The 20,370-nt window shown below is 42.6% G+C and overlaps 1 protein-coding gene across 1 annotated transcript in view; it reads left to right on the top strand.

The window, feature by feature from the left end:
• Window positions 1-8,124: 8,124 nt before the first annotated feature.
• The window catches only part of FGD4 (FYVE, RhoGEF and PH domain containing 4), a 115,826-nt gene continuing 103,580 nt past the window's right edge, over window positions 8,125-20,370 (top strand). Inside the window, exons 1-2 of the mRNA XM_085229338.1 lie at window positions 8,125-8,301; window positions 8,510-8,655. Coding sequence (XP_085085464.1) covers window positions 8,270-8,301; window positions 8,510-8,655 — 178 coding nt within the window. The 5' untranslated portion in view covers window positions 8,125-8,269. The remainder of the gene's footprint in view (window positions 8,302-8,509; window positions 8,656-20,370) is intronic.

The raw sequence follows: 20,370 nt of genomic DNA, 5'->3' as shown, positions 1-20,370 counted from the left end.
ACTTCACTCATTGTTTATAAACTCTCATGTTGTATGGGAGCTAACTTCAGGAATGAGGTTGGATGACCAGTTCCAGAAAAAAACTTAATCATGCATAATTACAAAAAATAGTTGAGAAAATGGTATATCTTGTATCTCTCCATATAAGAGACTATTTAAAGATTAAGAATATAACATGGAAAGCAGTGGGAGTACAGAGTCCCCAGTATGATCTCCAAGGGAGTGGTGGAGTTGCTGTCCCTGGAGGCTTTCAAGCAATGGGTGGGTATGGCACTGAGGGACATGGTTAGTGGGCATAGTGGTGATGGGCTGACGGTTGGACTAGATTATATTAGTGATCTCTTCCAGCATTAATGATTTTGATTCTATGACATCCTGAATGCAGAAGGTTGAACCCTATTTATTCACCCTCACAGAAGAGGGAGAGACATACAGTAACCAGAGAAGAAAGCTATTGTGTTTAGTGTGCATCTTCTATCCACCTACACTAGACTAAAGTACTTTATTTATAAATATAGGAAAGCTGTTTCAAGGACATACAGCTTCTGTAAGCTCAGACTATTTGAATTGATCCATCCAAGGGAGCTTTTCCTACTAACAGCTTATTAGTGTTCTAAGGTGAAATGACAGCTATCCTTCATGGCTGTACCAGTAAGCATTAGAATACAGGAGAGTTACTTAAGAAATCAGGTGGATTTTGAGCTGTGTCATTCCAAGCTGGGTGGGAAACTTGAGTGTCCCAAGTGAATGGGCATTGCTTCCAGCTCACTGCATTGAAATCTGATCTAAAGAGATCCTCAGGCTGGAGCAGAGCTTGCCTGGACTTGAGATGGCTCCATCTGGTTTTTGAGTACTCAGTAAAGGAGATCACAGGATGGACACAACATGTAGTATCTCGTGCAACTTGATGTGACTGAAAAATATTTTTCCAGCTAGTTTGTGACTCAAATTCAGTCAGGCCAAGTGTAAAATTCAAACAAAAGAATGTACTGTGTACAAATACCAGCAATTTCAATGTCCTGCGTTATGAAAAAGGAAATGCCTCTGTGGAGGCACAACTGCTTTCAAAGGCTCTTCTTATCTAAGCCAAATGCAAACTGGCTCTTTTTATCTTCAGAGTATTCTGTGCATGTTAATTAATTCTTGAGATATCTTTGCAAAATGGGTACTGTTATCTCTCACAGGTAGAGAAATTGAGACTGAGAGGATAAAAAAAAAAAATCAGCGTTTAAGATGAGCCAAGTTTCTTTACACTTAATTCTCCACCTATCTGCATATATCCACACTGCATACATATGAAGAGCGAGTGGTTTTTAGATGTGGTGACTAGGTATTGTCAGCCAGTTTTAGGCCCATGCTACAGAAGCTATGTTGCTCTAGCTTCTGGGTTCATTCAGGGCTGGTTCCCTGTCTCTGTAGTGCTTGGTATTAATAGATCCTTACTATAAATAGCTAAAGCTTAACATCAACAGTCTTGTTTTAATATCCTTAGACCTATGCCTTTCCTCTGACTGTGTCAGGCCTATAAACTAAAAAGGCAATCTGACTCACTAAATCCAAGATGATAACACTGCCTAAACATGGGAAAACATTTCTTCCCCTAACAATGTTAATGCAGTAGAACATAGATGTTCTTTTTCTGGTAGAGGATGTGGGCTTCCTGCAAGTTGACAGCATTCCCTAAAGACTGTGCTCAAAGTCATGAGCACATATCTGTGATTGAGCCCAAATTAAGATTCTGGAGTTTTTGAATCATAGAATTGTAGAATGGCTTGGGTTGGAAGGGATCCCAAGGATCATCCAGTTCCAACCCCCCTGCTCCAGGCAGGGCCACCAACTAGGTACTAGACCAGGCTGCCCAGGTCCCTATCCAATCTTGTATTTGAAGTTTCAGTCCATGCTCAAAGCACCCCTTACCCATGCAGTTATGCTTAGTTGGGTTTATGCTTGAATATAAAAACGTGGCACATTTCAGTATTGTAAAGATATGCCCATCTGCAGTCAATATAGCCTTGGAAGTATACTGCAGAACCTGAAGTACTGAGTTCAAAAATTAGGCATTGTTAGATCTCTGGAGGAAAGGTCTGTTTGTGACATGTAGTTTCTCAATAATGTATTGAAAAGTCAAAGTATGAATGAAGTGCTATTTTTGACATTTGGTATGTAAAAGAGAATTTAAAAGTGGAAGAAGAGGACCAACAAATGGTCAAATCCTTTTCAGAGCCTTTGCTCCAAATAATCTCATCTCAAGCCATGAAGATCCAAGGAGTCCACGGAATGTGGAATATAATGAATGCACACAAAAGCTGGTGAAACTAACAGAGGAGTCTTCAAATGCAGCAACAGTTTTGAAGCCTTTCTGTTTAAAGTTATTATTAATTACTAAGAAGTGTGCTGAGACTCCTGTGCATCTACCATATGCCTGATTAGCTGAAATACTAAGTGCTTGGCAGCTTGTTTTTTGAGTTAGGGAAAGAAACAAAGCTCAGGGAGCATTGCAACACTGAGACGAGTATATTTTCTTCCAGATCTGGAACTAATAGTTCTGCCTTTCTTTTTATGTTTGATCTGTCTGTTGCTCTTTAGATGTTGACTTGCTAAGGAGAGACCCGAATCATTTTGCTTTACTGCTAAAGCATTCATAGAGGCAAGGACATATTTAATGTATAGAAAACTTTAACAGCATATGGCAACAGATTTGGGATGTGCGGTACAAGTTAAAGAGCTGTCATTCTTGTCCTGAGAATTAGACACCATTCCAGTATCTCAAGTGAAGAACTTACACCATGGTGGGTTTTTTAAACACTTCGTAGCAGCGGTCAAGTCTCGCTATAGAAGGAAAGAAGAAACAAAAAGCATGATATTTTCTCAGCCATAACTCGCCTTCTCTCTCCCTTTTCCTAAAATAACCTTCCAGAAAATTGTTTTCACCTGTAGTTAATCTAAATCAAAGCTAAAGTACTGTTGCTAATGGTATCTGAATATCTGTTACTAATTGGATAGTGGGAAATATATTTAATTAACCCATGGTGGTGATAATGAAGAATATTCTGAGACCTCTAAAAGCAATCAGTCTTGTTAAGGGCATGCCAGTATGAAAGATTTATCTAACAAAACTAATTAAATTGTAATTACCCCTCTAAGCAGCAGTCCTTCCTTAGAATTAAGGGATATATGGGATACCCTTATCTCAGCACCTTTTTTGTAAACTCCAAGAATTTGTTTACAATAGAAGACCTATTTCTGCACAGCAAAAGAAGAGGATAAGATGCAATTAGCATGGAGGCTGTATAGAGCAGGAATTTTTCTTCCTTTAATAGTCGCAGTGCTTCTCTCACAGAGCTACCTGTTAGCATTCATCTGGTCGTCTTCTGCGTGGAGAGAAGGAAACCCTGGCTGTAAGGGTTCAATAGATTTCTTAATTAAGGTGGCTGGAAGCTGACAAATCCTGCTGCTAGTTGGTCCCCAGTGACTACCTTTGCTAGGGCACCTGATGACAACAGGACAGTGTTCTGTTTCACACAATCAAACAGGAAAAAACAGGAGAGATATATTAAGAATGTTAGTGACTGGGCTAAAATAAATTGTTTTGGCTTTTCTTCTGATGGCTACCTACTCATCTTTTTTTTTTTTTTTTTTTTTTTTGCTCACGTGGTAAATACCTTGGATTTGGCTAAAACTTCCTGGAGTTCTTGTTATGGCTTACTTCTCATGTGTGGCTTTTAATTCACACTATTGACTCTGCAGCTGCTTCTCACATGGAAGTAAAACCAATCCCTAGAGATGGTGCGTGCTGCAGTTTGTGCTGGGGAGTAAATATTAAACAGCTGGATGTATTTTTTTGACATAAGCCAGCGTAATGCTGTAAATCCAGTGTGCTCTTGTTCTGACACATGCTGGGTGCTGCACAGGGAACAAACGCAAGGCTGGAGTCCCTCTAATCTTTATAAATCATTCCCCAGACTAAGACAGAGTCAACAGCCTCAGGCTGAAATTCACTTTGTCCTTGAAGGCTGGATTCTGTGTTTGCCTGCTGATTTAACTGAGGCTAAGTAACTCCCTCATGCTTGCTTGCTTGTTCTGGGTATCTCTGTTGCACAGGCTGCAGCTACTTTGTGCATTATGCTGTTGCTGCTACCATCAGAAAAGAATTTTCATCTGGAATGTGCATGAGGTCCTGAGATGCATGAGATTTTTCTTTAATTAGTATCCTACTCTATTTTCTGGCATATCAGTTCTTGCCATCGTTTTACTGCTGGCAGAACAGGTTTGAATCTTCAGTTCACAGAGGATGCAAAATACACTATGGGCTGTTCCTTGGCTTAGGCAGGAAAGTATGTAAGTATGGCTTTTCTGTGTAATAAGCTGCATTTTAATCATGGAATCATTAATGGTTTGGGTTGGAAGGGACCTTTAAGAGCATCTAGTTCCAACCCCTGTGCTACAGGTAGGGGTACCTCCCTCTAGACCAGATTGCCCAAAGCCCCATCCAGCCTGGCCTTGAATGCTTCCAACCTCATGGGGGAACCTGTTCCAGTGATTCACCACTCTCACTGTAAAGAATTTCTTACTAGTATCTAGACTAAATCTACCCTCTTCCAGTTTAAAACCATTTCCCCTTGTTCTGTCACTACCTGCCCTTATAAAAAGTGCCTCCACAGCTTTCCTGTAGGCTCCCTTCATGTACTGGAAGGCTGCTATAAGGTGTCCACAGAGCCTTCTCATCTCCTCACTGAAAAGCCAGAACTCTCTCAGCCTGTCCTCATAGGGAAGGTTCTCCAGCCCTTCGATCATCTTAATGGCTCTCCTCTGGACCTGCTCTAACAACTCCATGTCCTTCTTGTGTTGGGGGCCCCAGAACTGGACACAGTACTCCATGAAGGGTCTCGTGAGAACACAGTAGAGGAGCAGATTAATTTTTAGTTCACATCCAACAGACAATGGCATTTTTTTCTGTCAGACCTCAAGGAAGGTACTGTTCACATCAGCCTTAAATAAGGTACTCTGAGGTATGTGTAATGCTTTGAAACATACTGTCATTTCAGCCAGGTGCCAAGTTCATGTATTCTTTCTCAGGGTATAGATTAATGCTCAAAAAATGTTGCTACACAGATTTACTAAGAGTTACAGCATGAGGAAGTACTAAGAGAAACTAAAGCTAGAGAAGAGATAAACAGCTAAGCTAGACAAACAGATTTTTCTGTAATTCAGATGAAAATAAAGGTAAACTCTAGCAGAAATAAGGAAAATTGATTGTACACAACAAAAGAAACAGTCTCACATAAGCAGCCAAATCCAGTATTCTGAAGGTTGTTTCCATTAGGAGAAGTAAAGGTTGGCACAAAGAGGGGGTAACATCTTGCATACAAATAAAGTATTTAATAAACTAAGGAAAAATTGCCTGTTTTCAAGAATGCTTTGGTGATCCAGCAGCATGAGATAAATGATTTCAAGCCTTTCATTTGCCAGAAGTGCTCTGTCATGATTATTTTTTTTGGAGGGGGGGAAGGTTGGGCGAGGGCTAAAACTTGCCACCTTCTGCACCTCCGTGGACTTCCACAGGCTTCCTATTGTACCTCCTACATGCAAATAGAAGTAGTTAAGTCTGTTTTTCTCCACTACATTTTCACCACCCTCACAGAAAGATTTTGAGCCAGATGGCCTAGCTATAGCCCACACTCAAATGTGGCTTAGCAGTGACTTACTGGTTAACTCTTTTACTATACAGCAGAGGAGTCTGTGATGCTTCCCACATGTTGTCTAGGATGGGTGGTACAACATAGGCAGACCATTTAGCTGGGTTATGTCATATATTTTAAGCAGAATGGGCAGCACTCTCTGTGGTTAAGCTAATCTAATGTTTTCTGTCCTCAGATCCTGTTTCCTATAGTCACTAAATTTTTGATCTTTCAGGGTGAAGTTTGTCAAGATAGCGTTTGAAAAACATTTGCTTAGAAAGGTGTTATTCCTGTTGCTGACACAGCCCCTCCATCTCTCCCCAGAGATGAAGAACACATGAAACTGAGAGTAGTGTACAAGGAAGAAGGAAGGGCATGCCAGGAGGGCAGGCCAGTTGTTGCCAAGTGAAAGCAGGCAGAACGGACGTGCTGCTGGTGTACAACAGCTCAGAGCCAGCTTCAGCCAGCTGGCCCAGGTCTGTGCTGCAGCTAACTGAAGGGAAGAGAGACAACCAGCTGCTGTGAGAAGCCTGCACTGAACTACAAATGCTCTAAAATTACCATGAATTCACTGCTAAGATGACTTTCTTCTATCATTGACTGTCACCTCACTGCTCAGCGTCCTGCTAAAGAACAATTTTCTTGAGAACATGAGCTTGTGGTTGATCTCCTGATGCCGCAGCGCAGTTACCGGGGTTCTCTGAAGTGACCTTTATTTTCCAGTGACATTGAAATAAGTTACCACTCCCTGATAACGTCATAGAAAACAAAATTAACATAGTTCATGCTATTTGGGTAGGATTTCTGGAGTGGGTGTGTTTGTCCTTGCTTCCTCGGCTGTTTTCCTTCCACAAGTAGAACTCCATATTTAAAGATGCAAGTACAAGATTTAAGAATAGGTGATAATTATGCCTCGTTAACGGTTGGCTGTTGAGCAATTGGCAATGCTTGGATTGAGATCAGTTTAGTTATTGTAAGTAGGAGAAACAGAGAAAGGTCTTCCATTTTCAATCTTGCTTTCATTTCCATAGAGTACCGTTTTGTATTCTGTTGCTGTACTGCCATCTTGGACAACTTTGAACAAATAACTTCTCCCTTTAGTACCTCATTTCCTTCCCTGTCAAATGAGGCTGATCCTTGCCTCCTTCGTGAAGTGCTTTGGGAAATACTAATGAGAAATTCTGTGCCTCTCTTCCCTTGCCATGCTTTAATGAATAGTTGTGAAGACCTCTCAATGCTCAGTGTTCTGATGAAGAATTAAGCATGCGCCAGCCTTCTTGAACAAGATTCTTATCTGAACAAGTTAATGATTGATCCATGGCACATACTCAGTAACTGTACAGTTCAGAAAAATCTGTCATTCTCCTGTTGCAAGGAAGTCAGTCTGTGTACCTCCTGAAGAAATGCTCTTCATAACATAGGTATATTCATCTCTGTATGCCCAGCCCATGTCAGGTAACCGAAGTCAGGAAATAAATCAGTCTTTTACCTCTGAGTCACAGCTTTTCTTTATACGTTTGCAAAAGGAAAACGTGATGTTTACAAAGCACAAAATGTGGAAGGTGATCTGACTACTTTATTTCTCTTGGGAATGAAGGAGGGGACTATCAACTATTGACTTACTTGTGGAAGAGAATGATTTCACTGAGTCCAAAACACTAAACAAGCTCCTGACAGACCCTCATCCTGCACACAGCAGCCTGCGGTTCTCCAGTCACAGATGGCAAAAGTTCAGATGTTCTTTCTCCAAGAACCATGTCCCAGTTAAACAAAAGAATGGAAGCCTTCCAGCACCATTGCTAGATAAGTGAACCTAAACCCACAAAAGCATAGCTGCTTTCAGGTTGGATATTAGGATACTACTTCTCAGCAAAAGTGGTGCTGCAGTGGCACAGGCTGCCCAGGGAGGTGGTGGAGTCACCGTCCTTGGAGGTGTTCCAGAACTGCATGGATGTGGCACTGAGGGACATGGTCAGTGGGCATGGCTTAGGGTTGGACTAGATTATTTTAGCGGTCGTTTCCAACCTTAATGATTCTATGATTTCTAATGCTTGTTTCAGCATAAATTAATATTTACAGTGGGAGGGAACAGCCCTGGCGTGAATGAGCTCCATTAGTTGGAATTACTATTGATGTGAGGATTGCAGATCTGTCGCTGGCATCAAAACTTTCTTTTAAGTGATAAATGTCTTTGAGAACATTCTCGTTGGAAGAAGGGTGATGTGTTCTGGCCAATTTCTTCCACGTTCACTGATCAGTCTAAGCCTCCTTCCAGACAAAGCAGTTCAGAGTTGAAGGACGGCAGAAGGCAGCACGCGGTGTGGAGAAACAAACAGCGGTGACATGGGGAGGGAAGCCCTCAACTCGCTTGATCAAGCGCTGCGCTCCCACACCAGCCGTGTCCGAGGGAACCCGGCTCTCCTGTGAACCCGCCGCTCTGAGGAAGCGGCTCCGGGCCGGGGAAGGCCGGGAGGAAGCAGCGCAGGTGCAGCGCCCGCCGCCCCAACTTCCTCGTGAGAGAACCGTGTGGAGGCAGCGGGCCCGGGGAAGTTTCCTCAAAGCCCGGGCTGGGCGGCGGCCGCAGGCTCACCATGTCAGCGGGGGTGCGGCGGGCGCCGGGCAGGTACCGCGGGTAGGGCAGGGCAGGGCAGGGAAGGAAAGGGGCGGGGAGCGGCGGGCAGGTGAGAGCCGGTACCGGAGGCGGCCGGAGCCGCAGTGCGGACAGGGGACGCTCCCCCAGCGCGATGCGGGTCACGACGGGAGCCGGGCGGGAGGGGCGCTGAGCTTCTCCTCACTCTGCCTTTTCTCTCTGCCTTCTCCCCCGCCCCGAGGATGAGCGGAGCCGACGGCATCAACTTCAGGCGGGCGGCCATCCGCAGGAAATCCACCCCGGGTCTCGGTCCCGTTCCCTACGGAGCGGCGCCCACCCTCCCCGCCGGCGCCCCGCGGGGTGAGCCCGCCCGGAGCTCGCCCGCAGGTAATGACGGCTTCGGTCTTTCCGCAGGAGAGGGGTGGGGACGGAGCGGGAACATCGCGGCCTGGGATGAACGAATGGCGTTCTTTAAATCCTGCCAGCCCCCGGGCTGCGGGAGACGTGAAACGCAGCACCGTGCCCGCCCCGCCCCGGGGCCGCAACCTTTGCCCTGCGGCCGCTCCGCAATCCATTCGGACCGTGAGGCGGTCGGCCGAGGAGGGTTGTGTGTCCCTTCGGCCCTAATGTCAAAAGAGGCTATCATCACATCCGCGCTTTCGGGAGTTTCATAAAGTTCTGGCTTAGGACGGAGTTGATGCACACAGCCGTGTGTATGAACCGTGTGGTTGTGTGATGTGGCAGCTGTAGGAGCTCAGCCAACGTGGTATAGGCTGTTTTATGGCTGTAAGAGGCCAAAGTGGTCAAACCAGAGTCTGAAATCGCCAACAGACACTCGTGAATGCACCAGTTAAAACAGAGAGAAGGGATGCTGTCTCTTCATGAATCATAGAATCATTGAATGGCCTGGGTTGAAGAGGACCACAATGATCTCCTAGTTTCAACCCCCTGCTATGTGCAGGGTCACCAACCACCAGACCAGGCTGCCCAGAGCCACATCCAGCCTTGAATCCAGGCCTTGAATGCCTCCAGGGATGGGGCATCCACAACCTCCTTGGGCAACCTGTTCCAGTGTGTCACCACTGTCTGTGTGAAAAACTTCCTCCTATTATCTAACCGAAAACTCCCCTGTCTCAGTTTAAAACCATTCCCCCTTGTCCACCCATGTAAACAGCCGTTTCCCCTCCTGTTTATATGCTTCCTTCAAGTACTAGAAGACCCCTTCAAGTACTGGAATCCCCGTGTTGGTATGAATATGCACAAATAAGAAGAGGCTATCCTGGAATCTTTTCACCATTAATGGGGTAATGAAGTTGGCGATGTGCATAAATTTCTGTTTGTGGTGGGATTTTGTTTTGAAGGCTACAGCTGCGTGTTTACATCTGGAAATAGGCGTTAACAGCTGTATTTGTAGTGTGGAGAGTTAATGGATTTCAGCCTCCTGTAACATGGAAGGGAACTGGAACCCTGTGTTTTGTGTTAGTTCTTATTCAATTTCACCAGGCTTTTGAATCACTATTGTAGAATTGGTTGAATCAGGAGGGACCCTAGACCAACCCCCCTGCAGTGAACAGGGACACCCACAGGTAGATCAGGTTGCTCAGAGCCCCATCAGCTTGACCTTGAGTGTCTCCAGGGATGGGGCATCCACCACCTCTCAGGGCAACCTGTTCCTGTGTTTCACCGCCCTTGCCATAAGAAACCTTTTCCTTACGTTCACTCTAAGTCTTTTTCAGTTAGAGCCTCTTTCCCCTTGTCCTGACCCTGCTGAAGAGTCTGTTCCTTTTTTCCTTATAGCCTACCTTTAGATACTGAAAGAGTCTTCCTGGAACCTTCTGCAGGCTGAATAGCCCCAGGTGTTTATCATTACCCCAGAGTCCTGGATAGCAATTTCACACTCATCTACAATCCTTTGTTGTTGCTCTTTTTGTCTGTGCACACACTAAACTAGCAGATGATTAGTATGTATTTAGCGTACATGCCATGCATGCATAGCTTGTTCAGGTTCATAGAAAGCTCTTGTGCTTTTGGGTGGCAGCAATGTTGTGAGGGTTATGACAAGAACAACATGCTGCTTATCAGGTATCTCTGCATTTTGGTAACAAAATCATAGTACTTTCCTGAACTGTGATTGATAAATATGATTGTAGCGTGAAGAAAATCACAAAATGCAGATGAAGAAACAACATCTGAAAACATGGGAAATAAAAGGGGAGTCTGATTGATGTTTTTAGCTTTTCTCATGTAAAATAAATAAATCCTCCTATTTTTGTTTCATTATCAGTAATTCATTTCTGCTAGAAAATGCTGTGAAGAAACCTTTTGTCTACAAGCAATTTCTTTTCTCTTAGTGGGTCTTTAGCTCCTTAACTGCATCTCTGGTTAGAGTTGACCACTGCAGCATGTGCTTCAGCACACTGTAACCTTTGGGCAGTTTCTTAGCCTTGTTCTCTCTTTGTTGTCCAAATATGACCTGTTTCTGCTGCTGATAGAAGTGATTTGTAATTCTTGCCTTGATTCTGCAAGTACAAACTTTAGGTCCCTGGTGCAACATAAACCTGAGTGTGTTCTTTCTTCTGTCAAAACTGCAGTGATCTCTGAGAATGGTGGTTAATGCTGTGTCAACTCCAGGAGTTGAACGCAGTGATCCTTATGTTATTCCTTCCAATAAAAAAAAATAAAAATAAAAATCCAATGTTTAATTTCTTTTCCAGCTTATAAAACACAATGTGGATTTTAGGGGCCTTCTAATGCAGGAGTATGCCTTTGATCTCTTGAAATCCTTCCTAGGGGGAAGAAGGAGTTCTTCTAGCCCATGCATCTCCTTTGCTCTGCCAGGTGTTGTGAAATACAAGCGTTACTTTTCTTATGCCTGAGGGCTGGACTCCTACAGTTGTTTCAAATCTGTGTCTGATGAGCAACTGAAGAGACTCGTTGTATGACTTGAGTTACTTTTGCTTATAAATACATTAGAAAAAACTCTGGATTTTGTATATTGCAGACTTATCAGAGCACTCTCAGAATAATAAATTCTGTGTTAATTAGTAAGAAGACTTAATAACACCTAATGCAACTCCTTTATGTGCAAGAATTTCCTTAACATTGGTGTGGTGAAGAAGGGAATATTACAGGTTTTCTGTTCTGGGAGGTAAGGTCTAGAAATACTTCTGTTCTTGGTCTTGTCTAAAAACACTTTTCACTGCTGAACTGGCCTACGTAAGTTGTATGTTATGGCATCAGACTTGTGTTGTGTATTGCAGTCTAAATGTCCAATCTCTACTGGACGTATCTTTCTCTTCTTCAGCATCCTAGAGTCCGAGTCATTTAGGTTCATGGTCACAGACAAAATTGCAATTGAATTCTACCAGTGTTGATTCTTGAAAAAGATTGGTGTGTTTCACTATCACGGGACCAAGTGAAAATGGTGTCCTTTTAGAAATTGACATCAGTTGAAAGGCCTGAACAAAAAAGTGCTTGAATCTTCAGAGATGCTTTGAGATGTTTGTAAAATGTCAAGACTGATATCTAGAGAGAGTTTGTAGAAGAGCTTTCAGTGGAATAGCACGATTAATAATCCATTTTTGATAGGAATCGCTAATGGGATTTTTTTTCCTGCTGCGTTAGAATTCAGACTTGATACTAACTGGAGCAAATCTATACTTCAAAAACAAGTGTGTACTTTAACTCCAAACCAGCTGTCTGCCAAGAGTTAGGCATAGGCTGCCGCTTGCTTGCTCAGCACTTTTCACAAGCCAGTCGCTCTTCAAAGTGAGAACCTGGCAGCACTTTGTTGCTGCGTTGGATTGAACTGTGCTGGAGGGCTGTATATCCATGGAGTTGACTTCATTTAGCCTTGTAAGGAAGGCGGTTCAGAACATGAGGGCACAGTAACTTGCGTTCACAGCAGTAAATGGCTTCTTTTCTGATATCAGCGTGTTCGCCTCTGTCCTTGCTACATATTGACTAGATTCATTTCTTATGAAATCCAAATCTTGTACTGGTTCCTTGGCTTTGTTGAATTAAGTGCAAATTTACACCCTTTCCGGACTACTTTTCCCATTCCCTTTTATCTAAACACACGGCTGCTGGCACTGCACTGCATGTTGGCAGCCTTGGGCACTGCAGCATGGATCTCAGGGAGCTGAGGTAATTTGCATTCAGGACAGCATTCACTGCAGCAAGGTATCTACAAAATCTGACAGGCAAAAGGAGAAAAAAATCCCTGCTCCTGTTGTTGTGTCTTTGCCTGTTAACTTGGTATGATTTTATGGGATTGTGTTAACAGAACTCTGTCAGTCTTTGGGGTTACCTTTCTGCACTGGGAGATAGCTAAATGAAAATGTAGTACCGTCCTATGCCAGTTTATGAAAACTCCTACTGTGTTCAGGTGCTCATTTTTTTTAAAGTTTGCCCTGCCTCATTGCCTTTTATTGTTGCTGAGTTTGTTCCATTTTATTTTTGAAAATAATTAACTAATTAACTTCGGCCTGTCACTTCCCCTTGCTCCTGGCTGAACGCTGAGTCTGTTGTTGACTCAGTTTGCAGCGACTGTACAGTGTGTTCAGGAAAAGCCTTTATGGTGGTGAGGGCTAATCTAAGCAGTGTCTGGGATCCCTAGATGCATTAGAGGTACATCTGTGAAGGAGAACTGATTGCTTTCCATATTTTCCCATTAAATGCAGGGTTTGTGAAAGTTATCTAAAGTTGATGTATCTTGAGGAGAGCTGATACTTGAAAATATTGAGAATGGAAGGTAAATATTTAGGAATTTGCTTCTAAATAGTCCTCTTCCTTCAAAAAATGGGGGAAGGTGAAGTATAAAAACATTGCTTGAAGCAGAATTTCTGTGGAAATACATTAGCTATTAAATTTGCCTCTTTGCTGTTGTTAGACAGCTTCCTGTTTCTGCGGGCGAAGTTGATCCCACGTGATCCACGCCTCCTATTGAAGAAGTGTGTTGCATGGAAAGCGGCAGGAAATGGAACTTAGTTCCTGAATATAATTTTACTGTTTTCTGATTCCTTTTTCCTTTTCTTCTCCAAATATTTAGGATCATGATATCCCTTTGAGGCCACTAAGAGCGTGCTGTTTAGTTTGCAGACTGTAGGGAAAGTCGCTTATATGTGTGTTTTGGGTTGGTTGGTGTGGCTGTATAGCTCTTGCCAAGCAACGTCTGCTTTACCCAGGAATTGCTGGCCTCGTAATACTGACTTCATGGAGATCAGGATAGTGATTTTCTTAAATAAATTAGACTTCTAATTCACAGCTGCTTAAATTGCCAGTGACAAAAACAGTTTCAAGGAAGAATTTGACAAGGATTTGCTAAAAGTGTAAGTCTGCTTCTTGCTGGAGAGGCTTCTCTGCAGTGGGCCCCAAGAGGCGTAAATGCTGCTAAATGCCACTCCTGAGGTCGTTGAAGGGGTGGCTGAAATTAAGAAAAAAATAGCTTGCACACATGATCCAAATTAGTCTGTTACACAGAAATCACGGGAACAGGTTGTTTTTCCAGCTAACTGAATAAGCATAATTGGAAGAATTTCGGATTGATGGGGAATCTGCACAGGGACTGTGTTACTTTTGGACAACCAGTAAAGCAAAAAATACTGAAAAAACAAGCTGTTGGTACAGAAAAATAATGTTTGCCCTTTGGTTGTTATTTTATCCTTTATCAGTATCTGTGCTTCTAAAACTGTACTTGTCACACTTTTCCCCCACTTTCATGGTGACAGGCTATCTAATCTCTCAGCATTTCAGGAAAAATCTCATTTAAAGTTGGCCAGTATTTTTATTTGATGTTGTTCGTCAGTACATCTTGAGTACAGTGGGATCTGTGTTACAGCATTTTAACTGCTGTGTTTTGCACTGTTATGTCTTAAAGAAGTGTTAAGTATTTGCTGTATAGGACAAATTGTCTTCCCAGGATGAAGAATTTGTCAGAGGGAAAGGAAAAATATGAATGAAATTTTAAAATAAGATACTAATGCTTTGTTTATTTATTTTTTCCCTCTTTCTTCTTCTTCTTCTCTTAATACTGAGCACATTTTCGTAAGAACATTATCATCAGTACAATTCTTTAACCAAATTACTGACTGCAAATCTTGTAGCTAACGTCCCTTCCCTGTGAGGAATGTAATGCATTCTGTTACAGAATGAGACACTGTATGTAATATTTCTCTTCAGTATAAGTCAATCTAGGGTGTACAATTACACGTGTATAAGCAGAATGATTTCTTCTGTCTTGCTAAATCTGGGAAGAGTGGCTGATGCACCAAAAGGCTGCACTGCCGTTCAGTGAGACCTGGGTGGGCTGGAGAGTTGGGCGGAGAGAAACCTGATGAAGTTCAGCAAGCGTAGAGTTCTATGCCTGGGGAAGAAGAACCATCTGTGTTGGTACAGCTGAAGGGCTGACCTGCTGGAAAGGAGCAGAGAAGGATCTGGGTGTCCTGGTGGGCAGCGGATTGACTGCGAGTGAACAGTGAGGCTACATCTGGAGTCTCTGTCCAGTTCTTGTTCATTCAGTTTAAGAAAGACAGGGAAGTTCTAGAGAGAGCCCAGAGGAGGGCCACAAGGATGGCTGGGGTCCTGGAACATCTCCCTCATGAAGAAAGGCAGAGAGCTCTTGGTCTGTTCAGCCTGGAGAAGAGATGGCTGAGGGGGAATCTTAGCAGTGCTGGATGGAAGTCAAGTGGATGGGGCCATGTTCTTTTCAGAGGTGTGTGGTGAGAGGACAAGGAGCAATGGGCACTGGAACACAGGAAGTTCCTTCTGAACGTAAGGGAAGACTTCTTTACTGTGAGGGTGACGGAGCACTGCAACGGGCTGCCCAGAGAGACTGTGGAATCTCCTTCTCTGGAGATATTTAAAACCTGCCTGGATGCTTTCCTGCATAACAAATTGTAGGGAACCTGCTTTAGTGGAAGGGATGGACCAGTTGATTTCCAGAGGTCTCTCCCAACCCTTACAATTCTGAGATTCTGTGAATAAAGATTGCCTCTTGCTCTTGATAGTAGAAGCATCTTAATCAAATGCATAGCTGTGGACATGAACAAGCATATGTACTTCTAACAAGTGGAGACAGAATTATATTTAGAGGGGGTATCCCAGAGCTGTAGGTTCATCAAACATACAGGAAAGCAAAAGGAAGAAGTTGAAAGAGGAATTTCTAAAGTTTTTTTTTTTTTTTTTTTGAAGCAGCTGCCTTGGAAGTAACAGAAGTGGCTGCAGCAGAGTAAACTACTTTTGAAATGAATGTGAATAGGGAAGATTGGGGCTTTGTTGAAATGTTGCTGAACAAAATAAAAATCAGAGATGTAGTCTCAGTGCATAAATACACAACAGTAAGACTGTATCAGGAGATACGGAGAAATGAGTCAAAGCAGAAAAGGAGACAAACATTGCTACAGTAGTCTACAAAGCAAGACATGTAAAGAAAGATAAATATATTTTAATGACTGTCAAAGCAATTTACCTCCGATTATATTAAACTTAGTAAAATGGAATATGAAATGGATTAAAATTGGAGGCAAAAGGCATGGAGTTAGAAGGTAGTGTAAAGCAGGGGGAATGTGTTAGTTGCTAAGTATTAATGCTAAGCGTGTCACGAATGTTAATGTAAAATATGTAAAATAGCCTGGAAAGGCAGAAAAGTGATGTGGAACTCTAATCTGAGACATAAAATCCTGTGATTTATTCCTGACTTCTGAACAAACGTCGTCTCAAAGCATAGATGATAACGGATCAGGATTACAGGTCTAGCCTTCTCCTCATAAATAAGGACAGGCACATTCCTCCCTCTCACACAGATGCCTCTGTGCCCAGATGCTGATGAATGTTGAAGAGAGAAAATGTACACTAACAATCAAAAATAATTCAGACTGATTTAAAGACTGGATTTCTTCTGGCCTTTTTAAAGCTTTGGCTTTTCAGAGTGGAGCATGTGATCTTTAATTCTGTTTGTCACTGTTGTTACCAGGCTTTTCAGCTCTTGTAGCTGTAGCCAGCCTTGAAGCTGTGTAATTACACTGTAACTGCATCCAGCTTCTGCATACTTGGAACCTATGAGATCTAGAGGCCTCCTATTGTGGGTGCTGCACAGTGAGGTCTGTCCTGGGGTTGCTGCGGGCACTTGTCCTGCTTTTAACCTTTCCCTTCTCACTTAGAAACCCTGCACCAATGGGATTTGATGGAGTTTCTCTGCGATTTCTTCAGGAACCTCAAAACACTCAAAACAAAAATCAGTAGGTGATTTTCTAAAGACATCTTCAGTACATTTCTTCTATATATGTGAGCTATGAGAGATCTAGATCTGGACAAAACCTGAGTGGCCAGCAGGGACAGAGAGGTGATTGTCCCTCTCTACTCTGCCCTTGTGAGGCCCCATCTGGAGTACGATGTCCATGTCTGGGGCCCCCAATACAAGAAGACAGCTGTTGGAGAGGATCCAGAAGAGGGCCACAGAGATGATCAGAGGGCTGGAGCACATTCCCTACGAAGAGCTGAGGCTGAGGGAGCTGGGCTTGTTTAGCCTGGAGAAAAGAAGGGTGACCTCATTGCAGCCTTTCAGTACCTAAAGGGAGCCTACAGACAGAAGGGGAGTCAACTCTTTGAAAGGGTAGGTAAGAGCAGGACAAGGGGAAATGGTTTTAAGTTGAAGGAGGGAAGATTGAGGTTGGATATCAGGGGGAATTTCTCTACTGTGAGAGTGGTGAGGTGCTGGAACAGGCTGCCCAGAGAGGTTGTGGATGCCCCGTCCCTGGAGGTGTTCAAGGCCAGATTGGATGTGGCCTTGGGCAGCCTGGTCTAGTATTAAATGGGGAGGTTGGTGGCCCTGCCTGCAGTGGGGCGATTGGAGCTTCATGATCCTTGAGGTCTCTTCCAACTTGGGCCAGTCTGTGGTTCTGAGTGCAGCTCGTTCTGGTATCCACTGCATTCTGGAGGTAGAAGAGGAAGGGAAGGAGTACAGAGCTCCTTCTCTCTGCTATTCTTCTGGATGAGGATCCTGATCCACTGATCTCTTTTCCTTCTGGGGACTGCCTATTACTGAAGCACAGTCTGTATGCAGGAGAAGGGTGACTTCTTATTCAAATAATGGTTATATTAGTAGTCTTTATTCTTCTTCTGTATGAGCCACTCAGTTGCTAATGCCTGTTCAGTCTCCTAGGCTCTCTTCCCCGGTGGAAAGCAGTATTTTAAATTGAAAATAGATATTGAGTCTACGAGAGATTTTGAAAAAAGAGCTATAACTAACTCAAATTTTATTATTGCTGAAGTTAATAATAGTATTTGAAGTCTCTCTTTTAATGTTTTGTCTATATCAGGATTTATCAGCTTTTTACAGTGAATAATCAGACTTTTTTTTTTTTCTTGTGCTCGTATACTGCAGTTCACTGTCTTGTTTGTGATGCTTCAGTTTCTTAGCTGAATATTAATATGCTCATTATTTGCGTTAACATCAGTTACCAAGTTAAGAAATGAAACTTACTGGCTAATTACTTTCATCTTCAGAACTGGGGATTTGAGAATTGAAACACAGACATTGACACAGGAAAAATTATTTTTGTTAGAACTGGAAATCTTTTCAAGTTCTGTGCAATTGTACTGCTTGACCTTCTTCAGATGACTCTTGTCAAAATGCCCCAAATTTTAATATAGGCATGCTTTGCATTCCTTTTATTCAGTCTAACATAACTCTGGTCATTAAGAAATTACATTTTGTCCGTGAGAGTAAATTCGTTTTGCATTCTATCCATTATCTTATGGGCTAACAATATTACAATATTCAAGAAAGTATGCAGGATGACAGATGCCTGAGGATGCTTTTCCAAAATTGGACATCCTTTATTTGCTTCTTGAATGCCTATGACTTTCTAGCTCTTAAAAAAGCAGGCTTTGATCTCTCTGAAACAAAAACGTAGAAATTCTCAGGTGAAAGTGGGAATCCAGGAGAGGTCTTATAAGACATGAGGTTTTGTGGTATATGTACTAAAATGAGAATTACAATGCTCTGAAAGTGCTGCCTCCTATTTTATTCTGCTGACCCATGACATCAGAGGTGAATGTTGGTGATACAGCAGTAGAGGTTTGAACCTTCCCACCAGTATTCTGTCACATGTTGCTGTGTGACAGATGGCAGCAGAGGACGGTCTGAACAAATAGTGACTGGCATGAAAGCGTGGATGAAGCAAAGGTGTGTTCATTCAGTTCCTGCATGCAGAAAAAAATGGCACCCGCTGACATTCATCAGTGCTCGCTGAGTGTTCCTGGAGCACAGACAGTGGACATGAGCACAGTGAGGCAGTAGTGGTAAGTTTCGGCAGCATCAACAACAGGTCACCTCCACTGGTGCAGATTTTTAGGAGTGCAGCATGCAGGTTCTTTTTCATTGCTGGTGAAAATGCAGAGCTAATGGTGGTGACTATGTTGAAAAATAGCGCTTTGTAGGCTAAGAATTTGCTTTGTCAAATAGGGCTATTGTTCTCCTTGTAGCTGTTGTAGATTCCATGGAAATAAATAGGAGGCAGTACTTTTGAAGGGGCCTATGCATTATTAGAATGTAAAGTAATTTGCTTGTGCATATGCTTAGCAGTAAAAAATTTCTGTCCCTATTAGAAAACAGTGGTTACTGTTGCAGAAATTTGACTTTCATCAAGTTCTCCAGGTAATCTGAACCAAGTGTTACTCTGATTACATTGCACTCTCTGGAATAATGAATGATAATGCAGTATACAGTGTTCTTTATAATTTGTAATCTCTGTCTGATCCAATGGACGAATAAGCTCCCCAGGCTTCCAAGAGAAGGGTGTGCTGATGACTGAGCTGGCTGCTCATGTACTGGTCAGAGCCTGTCAAGCTAGGCTAGAGAGCAGAAGCTAATGGCTGTAGAATGCTGGAGTGGCTTTTGTGGTTAGGTTGAATGGTAGGGTGCAAGCAAAGTTAACGCACAGAAGTCCCACTGGCTGGTTTTGCACATAACCTATTTCTAAACTTCCTTATATACATACCCTGACCCTCACCAAGCAGAGTAGATCTTCAGAATAAGACTCCTGCCGTGCAGTCGAAGGAGGGGAATTAAAAAATCTATCCTGTCTGCTGGATATAGCCAGAAAGAGTCAGTGTTGGCATGGCTGTCATCAGTGCTCGACTTCCATGTTGGGAATTAACCTTTTCAATTTTTATCTTATTGTCTGTATAAGGGCTTTACTGCTTGTGCACAGGATGTGCTGAAAGGCTTTTGCTGATAGGATTGAGAACAGTATTAGAATTCAGTGCTCTAATAAGTTGAAGGAACTTATAACCCAAATGAACTAGCTCTCAAAGGGTTTCGATATAGCTGAAATAACCAAGTGCCTGTTCAGCTTAAGTGTGGATAGTTACTACTTCCAGGTTTGAACAGCTGTTCACTTTTAAGTCTGATCTTTGCTTTTCTTATGTGTCTAACTCTGTAGTTACCTACATTTATACGAGCTTACTTTGGTTGTTTCCAGTAAATGCACTTGAGCTGAGTCTACATTGAGAATGTAGACTTATTTTAAAATCTGACTGTCAGCTATGTGTTGAAATTTGCTACATATGAGCAATATGATGTGATACATATTTGCTACAATGAGAATCTTACCACTGCAAATATTGTGTACACTTTGCTTTTTAAATACCGCTCAGCAGTTGGGCTGGACTGGATACTTATTAAATCTATTTTTTCCCCTGTAACTTACAGAAAACATTGAGATATGAAGGTGATCGATCCTGAACGAAAAAGATTTCACCATGTATGTTTTATGATCTGCTGGCGTTAGTGTTGACATCATTTAGGAAACCAAATAGTATTTCTGAGGGCGTCCCATACATCCCAAATTGTCAGATTTCTTTTTTTGAGCAGTGATGACTAAAGACTTTTTCCACACCTGCACAGCATTCTCGAGAAATAGCACGTGGCATTTCACAGTTGTGAGCTGGACCGCAATCCTCTGACATCACAAAGCCTTCGTAGTCTTTTTAAAACTTAGATGCACATTGTTCAGACTCTTATTTTGTAAAATCCATGACATTCACTATGGTTTTGTATTAACAGAACCCTTTCAAAAACGAAAGTGATTTTAAAGCTGA

Source organism: Meleagris gallopavo, chromosome 1 (genome assembly GCF_905368555.1).
Source record: "Meleagris gallopavo chromosome 1, MGAL_WU_HG_1.1, whole genome shotgun sequence".
Taxonomy (NCBI): Eukaryota; Metazoa; Chordata; class Aves; order Galliformes; family Phasianidae; genus Meleagris; species Meleagris gallopavo.
This window is presented reverse-complemented; position numbering and strand designations above follow the sequence as displayed.